Genomic DNA, 25792 nt, shown 5'->3' on the forward strand with positions numbered 1-25792 from the left:
TTCAATCTTTTTTGTTGGTGGAATGGCATTCAAAAGTCCAAAAAGAATCAGTGAAGCAAGTGGAAAGTGGGCATCGCAGGGTACATTTGAGGATTTTGGAGTGATAACGGGCCAAAATTTGGGACCGAATTGAAGAGGAAGTTCACCTCCAAACATTGAAGGATCATTTGCAACAATTGGAAACTTAATGTCTAGACATAGAGCTGCTGCAAATGCTGCTGACTTGCTGAGTCTAAAGAACAGATTCGGGTCGACCCACCTTATAAATTAACTCATGTGTTAATATACCTATAGGTTACTTTTGACTCCACCCGTGATTGAATCTTTTGGATGGGAATATGTATTCTACATGTTTGGCATGTTTGGAATTGTGCGGTAATGTAACAAGATTTTGTCTTAAATTAAGTTTTTTAGCGAATGTTGATTAATTTGTTTAGCTTTAAAGTTTAAGCTTTTTAGGGGTTTAGATTGTCGCAGAAGACCAACCTCGGACTCGACACTATCCGACCAACAAATTTCTTTTGTTGTTGTTTTGACCCGTTACCCAACCTGTTTGACCCACCGATTCAAATAATATTTGAAAAGGTGGAATCAAATATTTATTCATTGTAGAGTCTTAAATTTTTCATGCAGTCGTAATAACTCAATACTTATATTATTAAAATTAACTTCTATCAACATTAGTGATTTATTCAAAGGTATTAAAATAATGGTTTTTTTTTTAAATATCCGAGTTGGTTGTGCGTGCGCTTAACTTTAAACGAACAAACCGAATATGCTTCGTTTATGTTCATTTGGTTTATTTACAGGCCTATTTCAAAAAATATGTTTAAATTTAGTTGGATTGAAGATATTTATTCGTGTGATTTTGTTATCGATTAAAATAGTGTCACGAACTACAAAACCAACAAGCCATCCACCACCATGTAACACATAAATACATCCGTCAAACAATAAATTTTATAGTTTATATAAATAAATTTTACTCAACAAAATGAAATTTCATAATACCAAAAGTTAATTGGAGGAAATTGGGACTATATACCATTAGCGGCTATTCGACTAGGAATCAATCCAACCCAACTATAAACCTACATATTTTAATTGAAATAGCTCAAACGTTAAAAAATATACAAGTAACAAACTAATATACACGTAATGAATCAAAACAAAACATGAATCAAAACAAAACTCCGTTAAAAAATAAAACAAAACATTACAAAAATAAAATAGAAAAACAATTAAAAACAAAACATAAGTAAACTCCCGTACCATGAGGGTTAAAAGCTAGTATATATATATTGAACATCTAATCCAAAAGATGGAAATTAATTACGTACATGGCAAGAAAGCCCTTGAGAATAACATCCTAAAATACATATATATCTATATATATATATATAAATATAACATGATAAAAGTGATACACATTAAGAAACCCTAGAAGTAAAATCAAGAAGATCGAAATGCATATCGATCAACTGAATAATTATCGACTAAGACATGTTTAAAAGCTAATTAGCTCCATTAATTAATTACTGGATGCATATAGTCACATAATTAAGCTCCTAATGATGGCTGCTTGAGCACTGTCAGTGTCTGCAGAGTTCAAAAGCTCTGATAATTTTTCACTCAAGTCATCAACTTCTCTGTGCAAGCTTCTAATGTAATTGCATGTTTCCTGCAACACCTTTGAAGCTGAAACCTATACATATATCCAAGAAAATAAGTTAATACATTATTACAATATTGCTAATAATTAATTAGTCCAAAATATTAAAGAAAAACAAGCACATGCACTAATTAAAATTTCTAATATATAGTTTAATACGTGGTCGGAACTAGTTTATTTTGTTGGAAATCAGGCTCAAGAATGTGAACACGAAATTTAATCTAAGCATACTATGACTCAAACTCCTACTTTCTAGACTAATAAGATAAATATGCAAAGTAACAAAGTTAAACTCTAAACATTCAAGCTATTAATAATTAACTATACTAATTAGTTTAGCTATTTAACTTGACTTGACCCCTTTAACTTTTCTCTTCAACTCGTTTCAATATTAACTTTTAGCATATATATTTGAATATGATTTCATTATTATATAAATAAATTTACTTTCAATTATTTTTTTTGTTTTTATGAGTACTTATTCAAAATACCAAAAATAGCATTTATCATTATCATTTTAATTCTTCATTATTCTTTCACTAATGCATTTTAAAATAAAAGTTATAGAAAGATATTTAAAGGAAAAAACATTCTCATGTACGATTCTCCTGGTGAAGTTACAAAAGACATGTATGTACTATATTTAATGTATAGTTAGGATACCTTAAACCTATGAGTATAGTTTTGTTTTATGGAAACTAACACACACTTGTGAGAGAGAATCAGTATAACACACACAAATGGACATAATATATGGTTGAATGAGTCCAACACAGTCACATGCAGTCAGGAAGTTAGCTACTTGGGTTAGGTGCACCACAAGAATTTAATGCAAGTGTGTGTGTGTGTGTGTGTGTGTGTGTGTGTGTGTGTGTGTGTGTGTGTGTGTGTGAACCATATTACACAACTTATCTAGAAAAAGGCAAAGGAAAACCACACAACAACCCAATTCATCAACTTGAAACTGCAATGTAGATTTGAGTTGCTCTTTTGAACCCCCAATGGACAATGGGTTTTGGTACTTTATGCAAGTGGGGGTTCATGTACTTTGGTTGATGACACTTATCACATAAACTTTTATGAAGGTACAGTATGAAAAGTCAAGAAACTAATACAGAAATTAAGGTTATAAATATGTTACCCTTGAACTCTTGGTTTGATTAATGCCATGGGGAATAAGTTGTTGTAGCTTGGAAATAAGTTCCGTCATCTGCGCGGGAACGAGATCTTCGGCTCGACATTGTGAATTTGTTGGAGGAAAAGAAAGACTAATTAGAAGGATGTTTTGGAGGTTAATGTTTGAAGACAAAGTTTGCATGGAGAAAGATGTGAACCTGGCTTGGCTTTTAAATAGGGAGATTTGAAAAGTGGGAGAGGGGGCCTCCATACATGCATTATGATTTTAAGAGTTTAAAAAAGATATTTTAGTTTATGCAAATTAACTTGTTCATTTTATTTTTTTTTTACAAAAATATTATTTTCAAATCCAGAAAAATTAAAAAACTAGTTAATGAAAAACAAATTACAAATTCTATTTTTGTATTTATCAATAGTTTCGGTACCACCGTCAGAAATTAATATTAAGCAAATTAAACTGATATGAAAATGTACGTGAACTTGCATGATGAAAAGTCCTAATATAAGAATATGCCTTCGACTTAATAGTATTCGCTAATTAAGTTTTTATTAAAGGCGTTTGTCGTAGCGACAGTAGTGTTTCTCCCAAATAGTTATAACACTTGTCATACGCTACTACCCAAGTTCGAATCTCTTTTACAGTGGTGTTGTCCATATCAAAGCACGCAAATGAGCCGAGATTCGAACATGGAGCTCCCTGAAGAAAACCCTAAGAAAAACCTGCTGACCACTACCAAAGTGGTGATGGCGTATTCGCTAATTAAGTATACTCGATATTTTGCTAATGTAGTACACAAATATCAAACTCAAACTGGAGACATTTGCCCGCCAAGAACCATAAACATACCAAAATGTTTGGTAGGGAATATGTAAATTAATAACCTTTAATCTAACATCTTGAAGTGGTCATAACCATGAAATTAAAGACATGGGGCTCGGTTCTGTTGTCAGAATTAAGATCCAATAATGTTTTAGGTTTATAGTTTAAGGCCTCCAGATGCCATATGTAGGGGCACATATGTGAAGTTGTCTCCTTATTATTGAGGTTTAAAACAATTAGACTATACTGAATGCATGAATCTGTTTTGACACCAAACAAAACACATTAAATTAGGGTGTCTTCTTATGTAGGTCTCTCATGTGCCCCAGTGTCGACATGAAAGTATTTAACTAATAAAAAATGTAACTTAAATTTATATAACGATGTATAAGCTTCACTCATATGCTTAATTAGGTGGAGATGATATAAGACGCGACATATATACTCGTTACTTAATAAGTTAATACCCTTTGGCTTCTAGCTTAAAGGTATAATTATGGGTGTTCCTTCTCATGGAGTTGAAGGGTTGAGTCCCATTTCTTGACAATGAAGTAGATTTAGGAGTAGCATTAGATTAGATGGTGTGTGAGTTAGTCATATTAAAAAAACTATATATTAATTATAGCATGAGATAGTGTTATGATGCAATCGACACTTTTGGATCCCTAGCTCCCGAGGCGGTTCGCTTCTTGGAGCGGGTGCAGAAGGTGGTCCACAGTGACTCGCAGAGCCCGAGAAACCAAGGATTTATATTCAGTATAATAGGCCTTGCGATTCAAAAGGGGATAGCGGCACGGCTTGTTGCTCGCTTACCGATTATCCAGATGTAGCTCGGTTTGTGTAATATGTAACTCTAATTCTTTTGTTCTTCCGAAAAGCTCTTATTTTAAAGTTAACTTCTAATTAAAAAAAAATAAGGGAAAATTGTGCTTCCACTTAAGTTAGACACAAACAATCTAAGTATACTAATAAAAGAAAATAATGAGATGATGTGACAATCTCACATTCATTCTAGGTCTAATATCTCTTATCATTCATCCAACATATCCGTGGGTTATGGGGCAAAACCATTTTAGCAAATGGGTTATAATTTCCTTTATAATTCCCCAATCTTTCATCTCATTCATTCTAGCTATCCATGGATCATGGGTCAAAATATTTTTGACAAATGAATTATAATAATCTTTCTAATTCTTTAATTTCTCATATCATTTATCCTACTTATCCATAGGTCATGACTCAAAACAATTTGACATATCTAATCTAAGTATACTAATAAAAGAAAGTAATAAGATGATGTGGCAATCTCACATTCATTCTAGGTCTAATATCTCTTATCATTTCATCCAACATATCCGTGGGTTATGGGGCAAAACCATTTTAGCAAATGGGTTATAATTTCCTTTATAATTTCCTAATCTTTCATCTCATTCATTCTAACTATTCATGGATCATGGGTCAAAATATTTTTGACAAATGAATTATAATTATCTTTCTAATTCTTTAATTTCTCATATCATTTATCCTACTTATCCATAGGTCACGACTTAAAACAATTTTGACATATGGTTATAATTTCTCTTTTAAATCTCTAATATCTCATTTCATTCATCATAACTTTTCATGGATAATGAGAGAAAACACTTTTGACAAATGTTGTATATAAAGATATTTTTTTTGAATTTATAAATTTGAGATTTTAAATTTCTTATTATCTGTACTATATATTTTATTGTCTTTTTGCCTTTAATGTTGTTCATTTCTTTCAAATAACGGACATTATTTATTTTTATTATTTGACAAATCTCGTGTAATACACGTGTTCAAAAGCTATATATATATATATATATATATATATATGATTATCTTAATTAGTAGGGCCATTCTCCCATACACACCCCCAATAAATTTGCATACATTTTTCTCTGTAAAATTATATATTTATTCATCTTTGACCATTTGCAGATAAAAAGTGTCAAATCTTTCCCAACAAAATCCAAACTATAATTCTCAGTTTACTTGTTGAAAGAAAACCATAATCCAAAACACATGACATTGGCAATGTGACATTAGACCATATGTATAGAAAAAAGTCAAATCTTTTCCCACACAAGACAATTCTTGATGCTCATTTGCAAAGATTTGACCACTTGAGAATGAAAAGTCAAAATCTTTATATATTTTTTTTTATAAAAGACAGCATAATTCTTGGTGCTAGGTGGGGAGCTAAACCCGAATGGACATCTGTCAGATTATTTTTGTTTGTGATTAAACCGAAAAACTGAAAAATAGTGTCAATTGAGAAACGGGGACGACACACATGACACTGACACGCAAGAACCATCACCTCATTCTTGTCTATTAGCATAACAAACAAACCCAATCCACATGTGTCTGCATTCAAAGCAGTCATTAATAAAATCTCTAGTGTACCCTAAGCATGTGATCTGCACATGGGAGTGTCTATTAGAAGTATGGTTGGGTTGTCTCGACGGGTCAATGAAACTGGGGCCACATTGACCATCTACAAACAGTTGATGTTGCAAGTAATTCGACATTTCTACGTTCTTTTTTTCCTGCAAAATAACGAGCTTTAACTACCTGTCGGTTTCAAAATTAATATGATACCTTGTTGCTTCTTTAATACCTATTTCTCGTCACGGGAAGCATTTCATCCTCTGCAACAATAAAAATAAAAATAGTTATTTTCCATTTAAATAAGTATTTACTTGAAATGTAGAAAGCGTTACCTGTCTTTCAATCTTAACAGCAGAGGCTGCAAGTCTCCGCTTAAGTATTGATTTATCCTCTTGACAAGTCTCTATTTCTGTATCTGTAATATAATTATAAAAGTATTAACTATCAGCTAGAATTAGCCTAACATTGAATTATCAAACTATTTGGTTAATTAATTTTTTGTTTGAATCATCTTTATCTCTCTTTGTTGTACAAAAAACCTAATGTTGGTCCTCACAAGTGCCCTTTATGAGCATTAACATGTTATTTCACTAATAAAGGTGGTCAAGTCACCATCTTTTTTTGCTGGAAAATACATATTTCACAAATATATGAAATAACCATACAATAAAAAACAAAGGATTTTTGTGGCTCAAATCAGTACCAACAATATGTATATCTGATTTTTATATTAAGAAGATATTAAGAACTAAAAACACGCATAACTACTTGATGTGTTGCAAAACACACCTCTTTTCCTTACGTTTTTATCTTGTTTTTATTAATAAAGTATTACTTTTTTATGTCTTTAAGGGTTTAAATGATAAATATTACAAAGACATGTTAACTTGTGTAGGTGATGCAAAGAAGAAAGAAAGAACAAGAAAAAAAGGAACTTGAAGGGTTTAAGTGTCAAGTTTTCAAAGTTTAAGCAAGGCCCGGTCCAAGCCCATGAATTAAAAGCCTAATAATATATTATATTAAGATAATATCAGAATTAATCAGCCATTCTTGATCAGCCAAACCCGAAATCAAGTAAGAAAAAACCTAAAACCCTAGTTCTTCAAGGCTGCCGATCGGAACTCTTAGCCGCCGGCCAAAAAGAAAGAAAACAAGGAAGCTGTTTGGCGGTTGGTGGGTCTTGGACGGCTGAGGAAGAAGAGGAGACTTGTGGGCAGCTGCTAGGAAAGTAAAACATCCAAAGATCTCAGCCATATTGTTTTGTATACATCTCTAAACTTTGTTTATCTTTCAATTGTTATTGAATTGTTTTGCAAGTAACTAGTGGTTTGGTTTATTATTGATTGATCTTGAATCTTGGTTGAGTTTTATGATGTTTATGTTGGTTAATATGATGTTTTTATTAAGTGTTCATGGCTGTCCAAATTTGATTATGAGCTAAACTCGTTGTTCTACCTAGGAATGATGTAGTGTTGACATGTAATTGACATAATAAACGGATTGGTAATGTTTAAGTTGTAAAATTGATTATGTAAAGTTTGATTAGATCATATAATTAGGTTGTATGTTGGCTGTGATTTTTGATGTGTTACTTAATTCCCACTTGCTTGCTTTAATTTAATCGGTTTTGATTATCGTTTGCATAGTTTAGCCTATTACTTGGTGTTTTGGGTTTTATTGCGGGTTGATCACCGTAGGGATATGTTGGGTAACTAATCATATAAAATCAGTTAATATACATTCCTTGAGACCGAAAGGTGATAGGAAGTAAAGTTGTCACATATCTTTTATTTGCTAGAATTAGGACCGCGCGAAAGCGGGTTTTGCTCTTGTTGAATTTAAGTGTTATATGCAATGAGTTGGCTTAATTAGGGTTTGGTTAAATTGTTCCTCTGTTCTTGGTTACATAACTGGGTGTTCCATGGGATGGTGTGTCGATGAGACCGAAAGGTAATTCGTCATTAGAACACGTAATTAATTAATTATCCGGTAATGTTTTAATAATCAATTAAAATGAACTAGAGATTAGTTGATGAGACTGAAAAGTAATTTGACTGTCTTAAAGGATTTTTAATTGTGTCATCTTTTGAAACCGGTAACTTAAACGTTTTTTCCAATCCGTTGTCATTTTCATTAAACACGAGTCAGTCCTAGGTAGACGTTTTTACATATTGAATTTAATCCGAAAGTTTTCTAAAAAGTGTTTGTTCAACAGTTTTCTTTTAATTAAGTTAAGTAGTTAAATAAAATCTTAGAAATCAAATAAATATTATTTTGGTAAGTCTTAATTAGAGTTTCGTAATTAAAAACGTTTTCACGTGTCTTTGTGTTCGACATCCGGACTTCCTTGATGCTATACTATTTATGATCGGTACACTTGCCGGTTTTGTGTGGTTTCTATAGGATTTTCGTTTTTATAAATTTAAAGCTTAATTGTGATTTTGTTCTTTATTTATATTATACATTTTCACACATCAAGTTTTTGGCGTCGTTGCCGGAGACACGGTTTGAAGCGTTTTAAGAACGAGTCGAGTCAAGATTTTCCTTGTTTACTTGTCTTTCTTATTTGTTTTGTTTATTAGTTTAAAATAGTTTAGATAATTATAATTTCTTTTATTTATTTTAAATAGTTGTATGCGACGTACTCGATCTCTAGGACCACCAGAAGTTGAAGGATTTCCCGAACCAGAGAGAGAGCTTCTTGAGAGACGTCGTACAAAACCGTCTTCTAGTTCATCTACATCCGTCGGTAATACATTCTTTTCTCCTACTTTATCTGAACCCATCGTTAGGGATAGGATTATGGCTGACGCACCACCGAGGAGGACAGTCGCAGACCGGGCCCGTCCGGTCGATGCTGGCGCGAGATCCAGCATTGCTCCACCAGCTATAGGAGTTCAAACGACCTGGCAGATTCCATCGAACGTTCTGAACACCATTTCCCATTCTGCTCAATTTCACGGGTTGCTCCATAAAAACCCGCATTCACATCTCACTCGCATCGCACGTATTTGCGACACCTTTCACCTTGCCAACGTATCCGAAGACGCCATCAAACTCTGCATCTTTCCGTTCTCACTCGTTGATCAGGCGAGTCTGTGGCTTGAGTCCCTCCCACAGGGATCCATTTCTACTTGGGCCGCCATGCAGACCCAGTTCCTGGAAAAATACGATCCTCCGGCTAAGGCCGCTCGTTTGCGTAACCAGATTCATTCTTTCCAGATGGAGGACACTGAGAGTTTCTACGAGGCGTGGGAGAGATTCAAAAACCTACTCGCTTTATGTCCGAACCACGGCTTGCAGGACTGGGCGGTCGTTGAAAAGTTCTATAACGGAGTGAGGTACGCGACTCAGAATATGCTTGACACTGCTGCAGGAGGCAACTTATTGACGACAAAGGATACCGATGAGTGCATTGCCTTATTTAACGGTTTAGCCATGAGTGGATACCAGCGACCACCTTCTAAGAGTACCAAAACCGTTGATTCCCTATCACACGGCATGCACTCGGTCGACACGAACACCGCCCTCGCGGCACAGGTCGAAGCGTTAGCAAAGATCGTGAAGGACCTACAGGTGAAAAGTAAGTTATGCGAGATCTGTAGAGGGGGACACGATACCGTTCAGTGTCCCGTAGGTTTCCAGGAGGAGGCAGTCGACTATATTAACAATCCGAACCGAAATCCTAATTCTTTTAATTCTTATAATTCGGGTTGGAGAGGTAACCAAAATCCTAACTGGAGGAACGGAAATCATTCCAGCTTCCAGCCGCGTCAGAGCCTATTCCAGGATTCCGGTGAAGGAGCGAGTGGTGGGGAGAAGAAGCCCACGCTCGAGGAGATAATGGCACAGCAGACTCAGATGCTGTCGCAGCTGATGACTCGAGAGGATTCCCGTCACAAAGAGACTCAAGAGAAATTTCGGGAACACGAGTCATTCATGAGAAATCAGGGGGCGTCAATTCAAAATCTTGAGAGGCAGATGGGAGAGATAGCGAATTGTCTGAATGAGAGGCCGCCAGGTACACTTCCAAGTAACACTAAGCAGAATCCGAAGGCCTTCGCGAAGGCGGTGACGACGAGGAGCGGTGCAGGGGCACATAGTAAGCCAGTGAATCAGGGGCCTGCGGTAGATGTAGAAGAGCAGGTAGACAAGGAGATTCAGATGGAGTCTCCACCGGTCAAGGTGCATCAGAGGCAAAGCCCAGAAAGTACAGCACAGGCCGAGGACCAGCCATTACCCAGCACACCACCGAGAGTCTACAAACCTAGACTCCCATTTCCCGGGAGAGTCCGCAGGGATAGAGACGAGGAGCAGAACACTAAATTTCTTGATCTCCTGAAGCAACTTCATCTTAACATCCCATTCCTTGAGGCACTAACTCAAATGCCGAAATATGCAAAGTTCCTTAAGGATATTCTTTCTAAAAAGGAGAAGTTAGTTGAGGTCTCTTCCATCCCGCTGAGTGCTGGTTGCTCTGCAGTTTTGCAGAGAAAATTACCGGAAAAGATGTCCGATCCTGGGAGTTTCACGATTCCCTTCATCTTGAGCGATAATACGGTTGTTCATGCACTGGCAGATCTTGGTGCCAGTATTAATCTCATGTCGTATTCCGTGTATCGCAAGTTGGGACTAGGCGAACCGAGGCCTACCCGTATGAGTATCCAGCTTGCTGATCGTTATGTGAAATACCCCCGAGGGGTGGTCGAGAACATGCTAGTTCGTGTCGACAAGTTTATCTTCCCGGTGGACTTTGTCATCCTGGACATGAACGATGATGATAGTGTCCCACTTATCTTAGGACGACCATTCCTTGCCACTGCACAGGCGTTGATCGACGTCTGCGAGGGTAAGTTGATTCTGAGAGTTGGGGATGAGAACGTCACCTTCGACGTTCGACAGTCACTGAAACACCCCAAGTCTGCTGATGACTCCTTATACTTCATTGATACCATCATGGAGCATGTCGGGGAGTTTCTCAGTGAAATTTGTGGAGGATCTGCCTTCGACACCCAGATTCTCGATAGGGAGATTCCGGAGATTGAAATGGTTGCCGTAACCAATCAGTCCTTAGATGATGACACCGAGTCGCATACCCCTGAATCTGGCGTGTCTACCGAGATCGTACGAGACGATCCGATGGACCGACCTTCGGTCGAGAGCCCTCCTTCTTCCTTAGAGCTTAGGAATCTGCCTGCCCATCTTGAGTACGCATTTTTAGATGAAGAAAGGAAGCTTCCAGTTATCATTGCATCTGCTTTGACGGAGGTCGAAAAGGAGAAGTTGTTGAGGGTGCTACGACAGCACAAAGAGGCGATTGCATGGAAGATTATTGACATCAAGGGTATCAACCCTTCGTTTTGCACTCATAAAATCCTCATGGAGGAAAATTTCAAAACTGTCGTCCAGCCGCAACGGCGGCTCAATCCGAAAATGCAAGAGGTCGTGAAGAAGGAGATTATCAAACTCCTTGATGCGGGGATCATTTTCCCCATTTCTGATAGCGCTTGGGTGAGTCCAGTCCAAGTGGTTCCTAAAAAGGGTGGCATGACTGTTGTCACCAACGAGCGGAACGAGCTTACTCCCACGAGGACTGAGACGGGATGGCGAGTCTGCATCGACTATCGCAGACTGAATAATGCCACCAGGAAAGACCACTTTCCTTTACCTTTCAATGATCAAATGTTGGAGCATTTAGCGGGTCAGCAGTACTACTGCTTCTTGGATGGTTTCTCCGGGTATTTTCAGATTCCCATAGCTCCTGATGAGGAGAAAACCACTTTCACCTGCCATTATGGTACGTTTGCCTACAAACGTATGCCGTTCGGACTGTGTAACGCTCCGGCCACATTCCAGAGGTGTATGGCGGTCATTTTCCATGATATGATCGAGTACTCCATGGAGGTGTTCATGGACGATTTTTCCGTATTTGGGAGTTCCTTCGATCATTGTTTATCTAATCTTGAGAGGATGATGTCCCGCTGTGTTGACACCAACCTAGTCCTTAACTGGGAAAAATGTCATTTCATGGTTCGCGAGGGCATTGTTCTAGGACATCGGATCTCGAGTGCGGGGATAGAGGTTGATAAAGCGAAGGTCGAGACCATTTCTAATCTTCCCCCGCCTACTTCTGTGAGATCCATTCGTAGTTTTCTAGGTCATGCCGGGTTCTATCGCCGGTTCATTAAAGATTTCTCAAAAATCGCAAGACCCATGACCAAACTTTTGGAGAAGGATGCTCCATTTGTTTTTTCCGAGCAGTGTATCGAGGCGTTTGATCTTCTAAAAGACAAACTAGTTAACGCCCCGATCATGGTTGCTCCCGACTGGTCGTCACCATTCGAGTTAATGTGTGACGCGAGCGACTTCGCGGTCGGAGCGGTTCTTGGACAACGGAAGGATAAACATTTCCATCCGATCTATTATGCGAGCCGGACCTTAAATGGCGCACAAGAAAGCTATACCACCACCGAAAAAGAGCTTTTAGCTGTGGTGTTCGCTTTCGAAAAATTTAGGTCCTATCTGGTTTTGTCCAAAACGATTGTTTATACGGATCATGCTGTTATTCGTTATCTCTTCAGCAAGCAGGATGCCAAACCTCGTCTTATCCGTTGGATCCTGTTGCTTCAAGAGTTTGATATTGAGATCCGTGATAAAAAGGGGGCCGAGAATGTTGTGGCCGATCATCTTTCACGTCTAGAAGGTGCTGAGTCAGGAGTTAGGATCGACGACCATTTTCCGACGGAAAGTCTCATGTTCGTTAAGGCACAGGAGGAGGGTTTTCCATGGTTCGCTAACTTCGCAAACTATCTTGCTGATGGATACCTCCCGAAGATGCCTTACCAGCAAAAGAAGAAATTCTTTGCTGATGTTAAGTTCTACCTATGGGACGACCCGTATCTTTTCCGTGTTGTTGCTGATCAATTAATTAGGAGATGTGTAGATGAAAAGGAGGGATGGCAGATTTTGAGCCATTGTCATGTGGGACCGACAGGAGGTCACCACGGTGCGAGTTCGACAGCGAAGAAGGTATTTGATTCTGGATTCTATTGGCCTTCTATTTTCAAAGACGCACATGAGTTTGTTAAAAGTTGTGACCGATGTCAACGTGTTGGTAATATCTCATCCCGGAATGAGATGCCCCAAAATGCGATTCAGGTATGCGAGGTTTTTGACATTTGGGGTATCGATTTTATGGGCCCGTTCCCGTCGTCTAGAGGGAACAAGTATATTCTTGTGGCTGTTGATTACGTTTCTAAGTGGGTCGAGGCCAAAGCATTGCCCACTAACGACGCCCGAGTTGTAGTGAGATTTTTAAAAGGTTTGTTTTCTTGTTTTGGAGTCCCGAAGGCCTTGATCAGTGATCGAGGTACTCACTTTTGCAATGCGCAGATGGAGAAGGCGTTGCAGCGCTATGGGGTCACCCACCGGCTTGCGACCGCCTACCACCCACAGACCAGTGGGCAAGTGAAAGTGATTAATCGTGGAATAAAACGTATTCTTGAGAAAACAGTTGGTTCGAATCGTCGGGATTGGTCCGACAAATTAGATGACGCTCTGTGGGCCTTCCGTACAGCCTACAAGACTCCGACTGGTTCCACACCATTTCGGATGATTTATGGGAAGGCATGTCATCTTCCTGTTGAATTGGAACACCGCGCTTCATGGGCCCTTCAAAGGGTTAATCTTGATTTACCCGCCGCAGAGGGTAATCGTTTCCATCAGTTGCACGAGTTGGAGGAGCTCCGGGATCACGCATATGCACAATCATTTCGGTATAAGGAGCGGACGAAGGAACTGAAGGGTAATAAGCAGTTCAAGTGTGGGGATAAGGTTTTATTGTATAACTCCCGGTTGAGGTTACTCCAGGGAAAGTTGAAATCCCGATGGTCGGGACCGTTCACGGTCACTGAGATTTTCCCGTATGGAACCATTGAGATACAAAATCGAAGCGGGAAGTTTAAGGTGAACGGCCATAGAATGAAGCAATACATTGGAGAGCCGAATACTGATCAGACAGTTGAGGTGTTCTACCTTGACTCATTCACCGAGAATTAGTCGTGATGGATGCATCACTCGGGAGACGGCCCGAGTTGTAGAGTTTGTATTATTATTCTCTTTATTATATGTTTTTATTTGTTTTATTTCTATTTATAAAAAAAATAAATAATAATAAAAATACAAAAAAATATATAAATATTTAATAAAAATAAAAAAAAATTAAAAAAATTAAAAAAATTCAAAAAAAAATTCAAAAACACAAAAATATGTTTATTTCTTATGTTTTTGTTATGTTTCGTACGCCGCTACATGCGAGCGAGTTTGAGTTGTTACAGGTATTATTATGCGCATGGTAGCTCTGATGGCGTTCTAGAACTGGTTCACCCGAGGTTGCGACCGCGAATGAAATGCTATACGGTCGTTCGTTCGAATCATACACAGCTGATGAAGAATCTGCATCTAAACCAGGGGAGTAACCCGTTCTCTGTTTTATTTCTGTTCTTTTAAAGTTTTTATTTTATGCTTTACGTTTTGTTTTTGTTTTTATTTCTTTTCCTTGTTCTCATCGAGGACACTTTCGTTCTAAGTGTGGGGATGAGAATTTATTTTACTTAGTTGTAAAAAAAAAAAATAAAATAAAATAAAAAAATTTTTAAAAATAAAATTTTTTCACTCGTTTTTCGTTTTCGTACGTGTTCAAGTTTGTTTATGTTGAAAAAAAAATATAGAAAAAAAATAGAAAAAAATAATAAAATGTCCCTCGTTTTTAGTTTCTTTTGCGTTAAAGTCGGAGATGATGATTTTATTCGGAAATCGGTTTTTCAAACTACTAATAATATGAGATAAATAGAAGAAAACGCACTTAACTTGGGATGTGTCGGTAGGCTTAGCCTTGAAAATGAAAGGGCAAATTTGATAAAACGGTTAAACGGAAATCTTTTGTGGGTAAAGCGTTTTGTCCGTGGAAAATAAGCAATGAAAGGTCGGGCCATACTCAAGCCTCAAATTTTGGTATGAAAAATGGAAATATCATGAGTTTTTAAAAAATCTGAATACGTTATCATATGATGCTTGGGTAGGTTTAACGTTAGAGTATGTCATGTAGCCTGTGATATAAATCTTAAAATGATAGTTTAGTGTTTTACACCTCATCGGCGTATGGTTTTATAACCTTAAATCCTGTATTGATGGGATGCTTCGGGTCCGGAGACCATGGGTCTGTATGCAATCTATTTAGCTGGGTATTCACAATTCCTAAGTGGGGTTGTGGATATTTAAAATAAAGCCAAAGAACAAACCCTTTTAAGTCTATAAACATTATCACAACAGTACGAAAGTACAAATACACTACAGACTTGATCATCCACGCTGTTAGTCATGCGGGGTCCCCTTGCTCGCGTCTCATTACCATTAAGAAACGGACCACAAGGGACATGCTACATGTAAGCCCTACAGATAAAATTTTGCATACTCACTTATGGTTATGGATTTGGGGTATTGCTTGATAACGGGGGTATGTCATGTTGTGGGGAGCACCGGCTATAAATAATTGAACCTTAATCATATCTAATGGCTGCTTGGTAGACTTTGATGCTTAAGCTTAGGTGGATAAACAATACCCTTGATCGTCTTAACGATTCATAAATATTGAGCAACAAGTTTTAATTCTGCTAACTTTGAGGTTTAAGTCAAGTTGGGGTGGTCTGGTCCGGTAAAAGCAGAAAATAAGCGGGTCTTAATTGTGTGAACCACTGAGTAATATTGTCGGATCTTATTTGTCCCGGTAAAGATTAAGGCGTGGGTTTAGGTGGACAACAATATCGATGATCGCGGTTTTTGCGTTTTTCTGAGCTTTAAAATATAACCTATATGTTTGATTTAACTTTGATTTTCCGATTCTGATCCAACTGCATTAAACTTTTTCAGGGATGAAAAAGGTTCAAGTGTGGGGATGTTTGATGTGTTGCAAAACACACCTCTTTTCCTTACGTTTTTATCTTGTTTTTATTAATAAAGTATTACTTTTTTATGTCTTTAAGGGTTTAAATGATAAATATTACAAAGACATGTTAACTTGTGTAGGTGATGCAAAGAAGAAAGAAAGAACAAGAAAAAAAGGAACTTGAATGGTTTAAGTGTCAAGTTTTCAAAATTTAAGCAAGGCCCGGTCCAAGCCCATGAATTAAAAGCCTTATAATATATTATATTAAGATAATATCAGAATTAATCAGCCATTCTTGATCAGCCAAACCCGAAATCAAGTAAGAAAAAACCTAAAACCCTAGTTCTTCAAGGCTGCCGATCGGAACTCTTAGCCGCCGACCAAAACGAAAGAAAAAAAGGAAGCTGTTTGGCGGCTGGTGGGTCTTGGACGGCTGAGGAAGAAGAGGAGACTTGTGGGCAGCTGCTAGGAAAGTAAAACATCCAAAGATCTCAGCCATATTGTTTAGTATACATCTCTAAACTTTGTTTATCTTTCAAAACCCTAACTATCTTGATTTGATCTTTGTTATTGAATTGTTTTGCAAGTAACTAGTGGTTTGGTTTATTATTGATTGATCTTGAATCTTGGTTGAGTTTTATGATGTTTATGTTGGTTAATATGATGTTTTTATTAAGTGTTCATGGCTGTCCAAATTTGATTATGAGCTAAACTCGTTGTTCTACCTAGGAATGATGTAGTGTTGACATGTAATTGACATAATAAACGGATTGGTAATGTTTAAGTTGTAAAATTGATTATGTAAAGTTTGATTAGATCATATAATTAGGTTGTATGTTGGCTGTGATTTTTGATGTGTTACTTAATTCCCACTTGCTTGCTTTAATTGAATCGGTTTTGATTATCGTTTGCATAGTTTAGCCTATTACTTGGTGTTTTGGGTTTTATTGCGGGTTGATCACCGTAGGGATATGTTGGGTAACTAATCATATAAAATCAGTTAATATACATTCCTTGAGACCGAAAGGTGATAGGAAGTAAAGTTGTCACATATCTTTTATTTGCTAGAATTAGGACCGCGCGAAAGCGGGTTTTGCTCTTGTTGAATTTAAGTGTTATGTGCAATGAGTTGGCTTAATTAGGGTTTGGTTAAATTGTTCCTCTGTTCTTGGTTACATAACTGGGTGTTCCATGGGATGGTGTGTCGATGAGACCGAAAGGTAATTCGTCATTAGAACACGTAATTAATTAATTATCCGGTAATGTTTTAATAATCAATTAAAATGAACTAGAGATTAGTTGATGAGACTGAAAAGTAATTTGACTGTCTTAAAGGATTTTTAATTGTGTCATCTTTTGAAACCGGTAACTTAAACGTTTTTTCCAATCCGTTGTCATTTTCATTAAACACGAGTCAGTCCTAGGTAGACGTTTTTACATATTGAATTTAATCCGAAAGTTTTCTAAAAAGTGTTTGTTCAACAGTTTTCTTTTAATTAAGTTAAGTAGTTAAATAAAATCATAGAAATCAAATAAATATTATTTTGGTAAGTCTTAATTAGAGTTTCGTAATTAAAAACGTTTTCACGTGTCTTTGTGTTCGACATCCGGACTTCCTTGATGCTATACTATTTATGATCGGTACACTTGGCGGTTTTGTGTGGTTTCTATAGGATTTTCGTTTTTATAAATTTAAAGCTTAATTGTGATTCGTTCTTTATTTATATTATACATTTTCACACATCACTACTCACCGTAGTAGTATGTTGACAGAATCGTTATGCTCTCAATTGGCCGAACCGGGAGAAAAGTTAACAATAAACAGAGAGGTTGATCAGTCACTATTAAATATAACATAAAGCATTATAGAGAACTAAAAAGAATTTCAAATGTGTGTGTTTTATAAAACATAACATTTTAGTCTATTTGAATACTTGTTCAAGATGATGAGATATGGAAAACTTCACCTAATAGAAACCAACTATTCCAGTAAAGTCACACAGTGCTTTTGTCCCTCTAAAGTAAGTCTGGCAATTGGGTTCAATATGGGGTCTGACCAAAATGAGTTCCGGTCAAAATGTATCACTTTAAAACATCAGTTTGGTTTGGGTCAAAACGGGTTCTAGCAAAAAAATGGAGTCGGTTTGAAATGAGTTGTTATAACAAAAAGTACCAAAATAGGTTCGCCTGTTTTATTTTTATTATGATGGCTAGTGGCGGAGCCGCGGAGGTGATGGTGTCAGCGAAAATGAGTAGGTGGTGGAGACCAACGATGTCATGGCTAGTGGTAAGCCATTTGGACCCTTTTAATTTAACAAGTTTAAAACAGTTACCCGTTTTGACTTGTTGACTAATTTAAGTAGATCCAAATTGACCCGTTAACTGATTTGAATTAACCCATATACAATTTATTTTTGCCCAAATCAATTCATTCTTTGAAGAATGGGTCATGGTTGCCACCTATACTCTAAAATCACTCAACTTTCATTAGGCGTTACAGTGTTGTATAATTTTTTTTTAATAAATATTTAAATTTTCTAAAATTAAGTGGGTCAAATGAAACATATATGAATCTTTGTTAATCATAAGTGATAAACTTGAAGTAGGAGGTAATCATGAATAAAGAAAATTCACTAAATAATAACCAAGTTTCATAATTGCTAAATTTAAGTCAAGCTTAAGAAAATAATAAACAAAGAGTAACCAAGCCTCACTTGTGTTTCATTTGCCTCAAATAAATTTCAAAAAGTTTAAACATCTGTAACAAAAAGTATATATGATTAGAACACCTTAGAAGGATCAAAAAACTTTCGTTGACTTTAGTGGAACACTTGGTTACTATTGTGTAAAGTTACCACTCCAAAAAAAGGTTTAAAGAAAAAACTTTACCATAACAAATATCCCTTCTTGACGAGTGGGTAATTCCTCAAGCTTCTTCAGCGTCTCATCGCCTTTGGTAACTTTACCGAATATTGCATACTGATCAAGATAATTACCACTATAAAATTTTCCAAAAAATCATTTGCATAGTTTTATAAAAATGTTAAACAAACAAACCTCATGGTCAAGATGTGGAGCATTTCCAAGAAGTATTGAAAATGAGGATTGAGCACTATCTGGATCCGAATACCTAAACTCAATTTATGTAACTATGTTAATGCTTTAAAAGGTGATTATTTGACTTTATATAACAACAACAATAAATAATAATAATAATAATAATATTTACCTTCCCATAGAAAGAATTCCTCATACATGTTTAACATCACTAAATTCACCTTTAATTGGTTTACCAGCTTCTTTCCTCTGTTCGTCATTCATTGGAGCGGTTCTCCCACCAGCCACATCAGCAACTTGTGCAACAAACCCCTCATCCACCTGTGTCCATTCTCACATATTCATAACAAATAATATTAACTTACCTGTTACTTCTGAGTTCTAAAACTTACCCGAAAGAAGTGATTTGTATTATAGCATCCCAAACGAACAAGTTTGTAAATGTGCTCAACTGTTATTGGAGCCACGCTAGGGTAAAAACCGAACTCAATGTCCCCGTAGTTTGACTACATTCATAAATTGGTAAAAATCCATGTCAATTAACATTAGAAAAACATTTTCAGTGAATACATATTAGAGCATAACTATCATCACGGAAATTATTCAGTCTCAATATTGTTCTACAAGTACATATATTTTTGTGTAGTAAAACCTATGTAGAGATTACCTTTTGATAAACATTTTCAATGAACATACTAGAGTATAACTATCATCAACTGATAAACTGATGAACATACTAGACCAATAAACTGATCAAACAAAGGGAAATGTTAATGTGTTAACATTTTAACAAGAACTAAAGACATAAGGGAAATATACCAAAATAGACACGTTTGACCATTTTTTTTTTTCAAAAATAGACATTGACTTTTAGCCTACAATACCACAGACATTTTCAAATATAGCCAGGTTCTCTCATCTTAGTCGTCTATCTTGTAGGCTAAAAACTGCATTTGTAGGCTAAAATTAGCCTAATTGCGCCACGCATCAACTCTTGGTTGGTCAAAAGGTGGGACCCATCTTATTATTATGATTTTCCGTGCCAAAAAGAAGCGAAATCAACATAGTTTTGACACTCATTTTACATTTGATTTATACTCGATTTCGTTAGTACGTTTCTCCATTTTGTTCATAATCATTATGGTGAGAGAAACCGAGTATAAATCTATCTATTATAAGACCACCCGTACTCGTGGCGTTATGCACGTGTTTTGGACGAAAACGTCAGGGGCACCCCCCCCCCCCCCGGCGTTATGGGTGTGTTTTTTGAATAGGCGTTTTGTATAAAACGCTTGAATGGGCACAATTTTTGAAACATATTACCGTTAAATTGGATTGTTTGATTAAAAAAATTTACTTTTTTTTATGTTAACACAATTCTCCTATAAACAAACTCAAACTTCATTTTTTATACACAATTCATCTACCCATTCTCTATAAAACACACTCAAATATATATTTTCAATCACCAACCAATATGTTTCCATTCAACAACCAAACGCTCGGTTTTGCTCCACACGCCCGACAAGGCAACGCAAACAATCCCGACCCAAATAATCCACAACCGAACCCATCTACAATCCCAAAGCAAACAATCCCGACCCCTCAAACCCCGTATTCGTTCGACGTGCAAATGACCGTGTACATGCAATATCTAGGTTCCGGAGTCCCTAACCCAAATACGGTGCCCGGTTTCCAAAACCCAACCACAAATATGATGGCCGGTTCCGGTTCCCAACCCGGCGACGAGACGGTGTCGGAGACACAAATCAACCCGGAGCCACAACCCGTCCCGGAGACTTGCGGCGGTTCGAGCCAACGTGGAGGCAGACATGGGAGAAAACACGTAAAGAAACCCCCTAGCGAACCTCGGACTAAAAAGACAACTATACCGTGGAAACCCGACGAGTGTGAACTACTTGCTCGGGCGTAGAGGTGCACAAATCGGTTTTTTTAAAAAAACCGGTTCGGTTAATAACCGGACCGGTTTTTCTTGGCCTGGAAAAAAACCGGTTTTTAAATAACCGGACCGGTTTATTAACCGGTTTTTTTGGTGCAAAACTCGGACCGGTCTAACCGGTTAGGACCGGTTTAGAAACCGGTTAGAACCGGTTAATAACCGGTTTTTTTTTTAAATAACCGGTTAATAACCGGTTTTTTTCATAATAACCGGTTTTAAAATTAACAGGTTTTTTCCATAACCGGTTCAGTAACCGGTTTTTTCTCTAGAACTTGTAACCGATATACGAACCGGCGGTTACTAACCGGTTCTAACCGGTTTTTAAATAACCGGTTTTTGTAAAAACCGGTTTTCGGTTTAAACCGTTGAACCGGTTCACCAACCGGTTTTTTGCCCATCTCTACTCGGGCGTGGTGCGTGATATCGGAAGATCCCGAGTGTGGTAAGTTTTTAAAAAGTATATGTTTTTTTTTAATTTCTTAGAATAAACATTGAACTTGTAATATTTTTATTTTTTTAGCGAACTTTCAAACATTTCGCGTATTTTGGAACAAAATTAAAGATTTGTTCCATGATCTTGGCGGGGACTCGCGTCGGGAAAAAGATTCAGTAATCTCGAAATGGACCGATATAAACTCCAAATGCAAGGCTTACCATTCGGTTCACTCTCGGATGGTTCGAACGTGGGGTAGCGGTGTCTCTGATGCGGAAATCATGAAAAGGGCATTGGTAGAGTATCAACAGACGTCGGGGAACTTCAGTTACTTGAACTGTTGAAAAATCCGACTGAGGTTCCACCCTAAGTGGGCCCCTATTGCGCCCGCCAGCACTGAAAGTTTTAGGCCTAACAAAAGGTCTAAGACATCGTCTTCGGTTGATCCAGAAACGTCAAGTTCCGATGCTCGAAACTTCAACTTAAGCGATAATGAAGACGAGAATCCCTATCTGGATGTTGCCGAAGACGACCTGAGAGTCCAATCTCTAAAAGCAATTCGGCAAAATAAATTTTTTGAAAAATACAACATTTAGTCTTATTATTATTATTATTGTATTTTTTTTTTATTTAAATTTAATGTGTTTTTTTAATTTTTTAATGTAGTTTTTATTTTTAAATTGAATGTATTTTGTTTTATTTTCATGGAGTTTTTTTAATTTTATATTTAATTATTTAATGAATTATTATTTAAAAAACAAAAAAATAATAATAGTGACCGGGTGTCACGTGGCGCAAAATGCCCGGGGGTGGAGAGTTATGACTACACCCTATTTTTTCAAGGTGGCACATGACGCATAATGCCTAGGCGTGGAGCATTATGACTACACATGGTCTAATGATTACGCTGCTACCGGGAGCGTTGTTGGCCGCAATTAGGATTATGATTGGTCAAAGTGTAAGTATGCATTCAAAGAAAAAGTATGAAGTGAAATGAAACATTTGATTTACCCCTAAATCGAAAACTAATAAGCATAATAAAAAAGATATTATTATTATTATAGGTACATTTGGGAATTAAGCCCTAAAATAATCAAATACACGATCCATAGTGTGAATTGGACGGACCTGAAACACGACGCGAGCTGATCCCAGTAGCGAAGAATCGTCAGCTGAATCGGCCAACAAGAACGAGAATAAACATAGAATCCAGACACCAAAACTTCTTATGAGATTCAAATCGTTGACTCTAGATCTTACCATTTCTCTTCTTCTTGGCAGTTGACTCGGAAGCAACTCTCTCCGTCTGGTTGATAAATGACGTATCTAATGAGCCTTCGTTTTCTGTTATCAGCCTAAATCAAATTAATTATCTGTTTTCGGTTAGTTTAGTTGTTTCGGGATTTTTTTTTCAATTTTGGGTTTGGTTAGTTTATGTGAATAGCTAAAATCAAATTTATGAAAATATGAATGGTACGATTTGGTTAAGTTCAGTTGTCGGTTTTTGGTTCAGTAAACGGTTCGTTTATTGGTCACCTCTATTAAGTAATATTAAATACATAGGTGCCATCGTAGGTTCATCCGGGTGGTTACGGGGTTTTTTCATAAGATTTCCCTCTTGGGTGGTCCTAGGTTCAAATCCATTAAGTATATATTATTAGAAGGGAGAGAACATTATTGTTCTAGGATCAAACTTAGGTAAAGAGAGGTTAATAAATGTAACGACCATTTGAGAAGAACACCGCTGCCATCAAGCTCATGTCGTTAAAAAAAAGTTGATACATAAATAAAATTTTTGTTTTATTAATACTTTGGACTCAGAGATACGAGATACACTTATTAACCAAAACATACAGAGGTTTTGCTCATCTATGATGTTTATAGTGAACTAGCCAAAGTCAACATGTTGACGTACATGAAACTACATTGACTAGAAACTAGAAACTAGAAACTAGTGAGCTACACCTGAAAAGGAATTTTAATATCATATAGGTGGAAGGGGGTGAATAGGACAGAAGGTTTACCAATATCTGGTGATAAAAGAGCTAGAAAAAAGGCGTTTTGTTTTACTGATCAACAAGTAATGAGTTCACTGAGATAATGTTTGTTTTATTGATCAAGTAGTAATACGAGTTCAATCAAATAATTTCACAGTAAACTTTATTCAGTCTAACCAAAATGAGTTTTTTCAGCTTACAATCTTATGTATATTAGGCTTGTGGTATCAGTATCAGACAATAGCGTCATAAAACCGTAGTAAAACATATGCAAAGAGGTCAAATGACTATAAGCATACACAAGCAAGTCTAAATTCGCTCAAAAGCAAGTTTCTATTTCAAGTGGTTAATTTGTGTACAAACATTTCATTTCCAATACATTATGAACACCCTCAAAAGAGTTTTAAAGATTGTAACCCAATTTAAATGTGTTTTACCAATAACCCAAAATCATGTAACAACACTATGTTTATGTTCATGCATCACATATTAATCGATATGTGTCAATCCTTTACTTAGATGGTGCTGCTAAAAACTAAGCAAATTTAAAAAACTTGTAAGCAATTGCAAAGCAAAAATAAAAAATCCATTAAAAGACTTAAGACTTGATAAAAACACCAAAATACTATGCAAAAGCATCCAAAACTTCCTACAAACAGTTGATAAAAAAAAGATAACAGGTATCCTCAAACGTCACACAATACCAAAAGACACTCACTCTGAACCAAAAGAATAAGCTCATTCTTCATCATCCTCATCAGCATCCCCACCCGCTGCCTTCTTAGCCGCCGCCTTCTGGTTCTTTCGCTTCACTCTTCCCGCCGGCCACCGCCAAACGGACTGGTAAGTGAAAAGTCAATATGCTTCTGTGAGTCAACTCTCACCATGAAAGATGGCACATTCCCAACCTGCCTCCCAACCCTACAAATGCGACAATATATAATAAATAACAATCCCGTATAAATATTCTTACAGTCACTCAAGGTTAATACATATACTTTTAAATACCTGATGTGTCTTTGTTTAATGACAACTCTAGCATGATGAATAGACTTGGCCATACCCGTCTTGAAAACAAGGGTTTGAAGGCGGCGTTCAAGAAAGTTTTCAACGGTTAAAGCCAAAACATAATCGAGCTTGTTCTGGCTCTCGTCCAACAAACCATAGCGGTTCATTCTCCTCATCAGAGCCTCGCCTCAAAGATCCAACGCGGATCCTTCTCCTCAAGAGTCAGAAGCATTCTGGCAGCATTACGGATGCGACTCAAAGCATACTGCACCCTCCAAAGCTCACGCTTGCACCGAAGACCGTACTCGCCAACGAGCTTCAACTCGGCATCCAACCGTTCCTTCTCGTAAGGACGGTGGGGCTTCTTAAATGTCTTACCATCTAAAACAGACTCAGGGTCAGGTTCATTCCAACAAATGCTCAGAAATCATATCAACTTCGTCGTATGTGAGTTATAATATATTTAGGTCTAAACTCCTATAATAATTTACTTAAATTTCGAAATGAGAATTGAATATCTACAATTAAAGCTTGCATTGGGCACACATTAACTAAAAGCATCAGCAAAACCCTAACTTTGTCTTCATTTACAAATCAGATGAAATCATAATATAGCTAAAGAGTAGTAGTAATAGTAAGAGTAATAGTAATAGTAATAATAATAATAATAATAATAATAATAATAATAATAATAATAATAATAATAATAATAATAATGGAGATTGATGTGAACTTACAGTTGCGGTAGAAGGGAACGTGAACCATTGTTGTTGAACGGCCACCGGCTGAGGCTGATTCTCAAGTTAAGTTAAAGTTACGAAACCCTAATACTCACGAATATATATATATATATATATATATGTATATATATATATAAATATAATAAAATTAGGGGTGGGTTTCATTTGCTGGGCCGGATGGATGTTGTTGTATATGTTCTGGGCTTCAATCGTCGTTTATGGGCTAAGGTTTTGTTAGTAGAGCTGCACAAAAAACCCGAACCCGAAACCGGACCCGAAATAAAAACCTGTAACCAGTTTTTTTAATACCTGAACCCGTACCCGACTCTACTCGTAGGGTACGGATAGGGTATGCATTTCGGTAGTAAAACCCGAAACCGAACCGGACCCGATTTGTACCCGGTAATACTCGAAAACCCGGTTCGAGGGGCCGAAAACCCGAACCGGTTCCATACCCGGAACCGGGTTTTTCCAATACCCGAAACCGGGTATTTCAAATACCCGATGTATTCCTGAAAAATACCTAAAAAATACCCGAAAAATACACAAAAAAGTGCAACCTTTTAAAATATCCAATCTATATCCGAAAAATACCTGAAAAAAAACC

At 36.9% G+C, this 25792-nt stretch overlaps 2 protein-coding genes and 1 pseudogene across 3 annotated transcripts; all 3 read right to left on the reverse strand.

The window, feature by feature from the left end:
* Nucleotides 1-1506: 1506 nt before the first annotated feature.
* Nucleotides 1507-2882, reverse strand: LOC143619506 (transcription factor PRE6-like). The gene is made up of 2 exons (XM_077091419.1): nt 2814-2882; nt 1507-1705 (listed from the first exon to the last, which is right to left on the reverse strand). Exons 1-2 carry the CDS (start codon nt 2880-2882, stop codon nt 1553-1555), a joined length of 222 nt encoding a protein of 73 aa, XP_076947534.1. The 3' UTR covers nt 1507-1552.
* A 16001-nt stretch (nt 2883-18883) lies between these two features.
* Nucleotides 18884-22749, reverse strand: LOC143620475 (peptidyl-prolyl cis-trans isomerase CYP23-like). The gene is made up of 5 exons (XM_077092170.1): nt 22569-22749; nt 19440-19553; nt 19220-19368; nt 19048-19120; nt 18884-18969 (listed from the first exon to the last, which is right to left on the reverse strand). The coding sequence occupies exons 1-3, from the start codon at nt 22701-22703 to the stop codon at nt 19240-19242; spliced, it is 378 nt and encodes a 125-aa protein (XP_076948285.1). The 5' UTR covers nt 22704-22749; the 3' UTR covers nt 18884-18969; nt 19048-19120; nt 19220-19239.
* A 1293-nt stretch (nt 22750-24042) lies between these two features.
* On the reverse strand, nt 24043-25257 carry LOC143620470 (small ribosomal subunit protein uS4y-like; annotated as a pseudogene). The gene is made up of 3 exons (XR_013151342.1): nt 25183-25257; nt 24446-24826; nt 24043-24358 (listed from the first exon to the last, which is right to left on the reverse strand). The product of XR_013151342.1 is annotated as a small ribosomal subunit protein uS4y-like (transcript).
* Nucleotides 25258-25792: the final 535 nt, after the last annotated feature.

Source organism: Bidens hawaiensis, unplaced genomic scaffold (assembly GCF_021521415.1).
Source record: "Bidens hawaiensis isolate Kalapana, Puna unplaced genomic scaffold, B.hawaiensis_p1.1 tig00000296_1, whole genome shotgun sequence".
Taxonomy (NCBI): Eukaryota; Viridiplantae; Streptophyta; class Magnoliopsida; order Asterales; family Asteraceae; genus Bidens; species Bidens hawaiensis.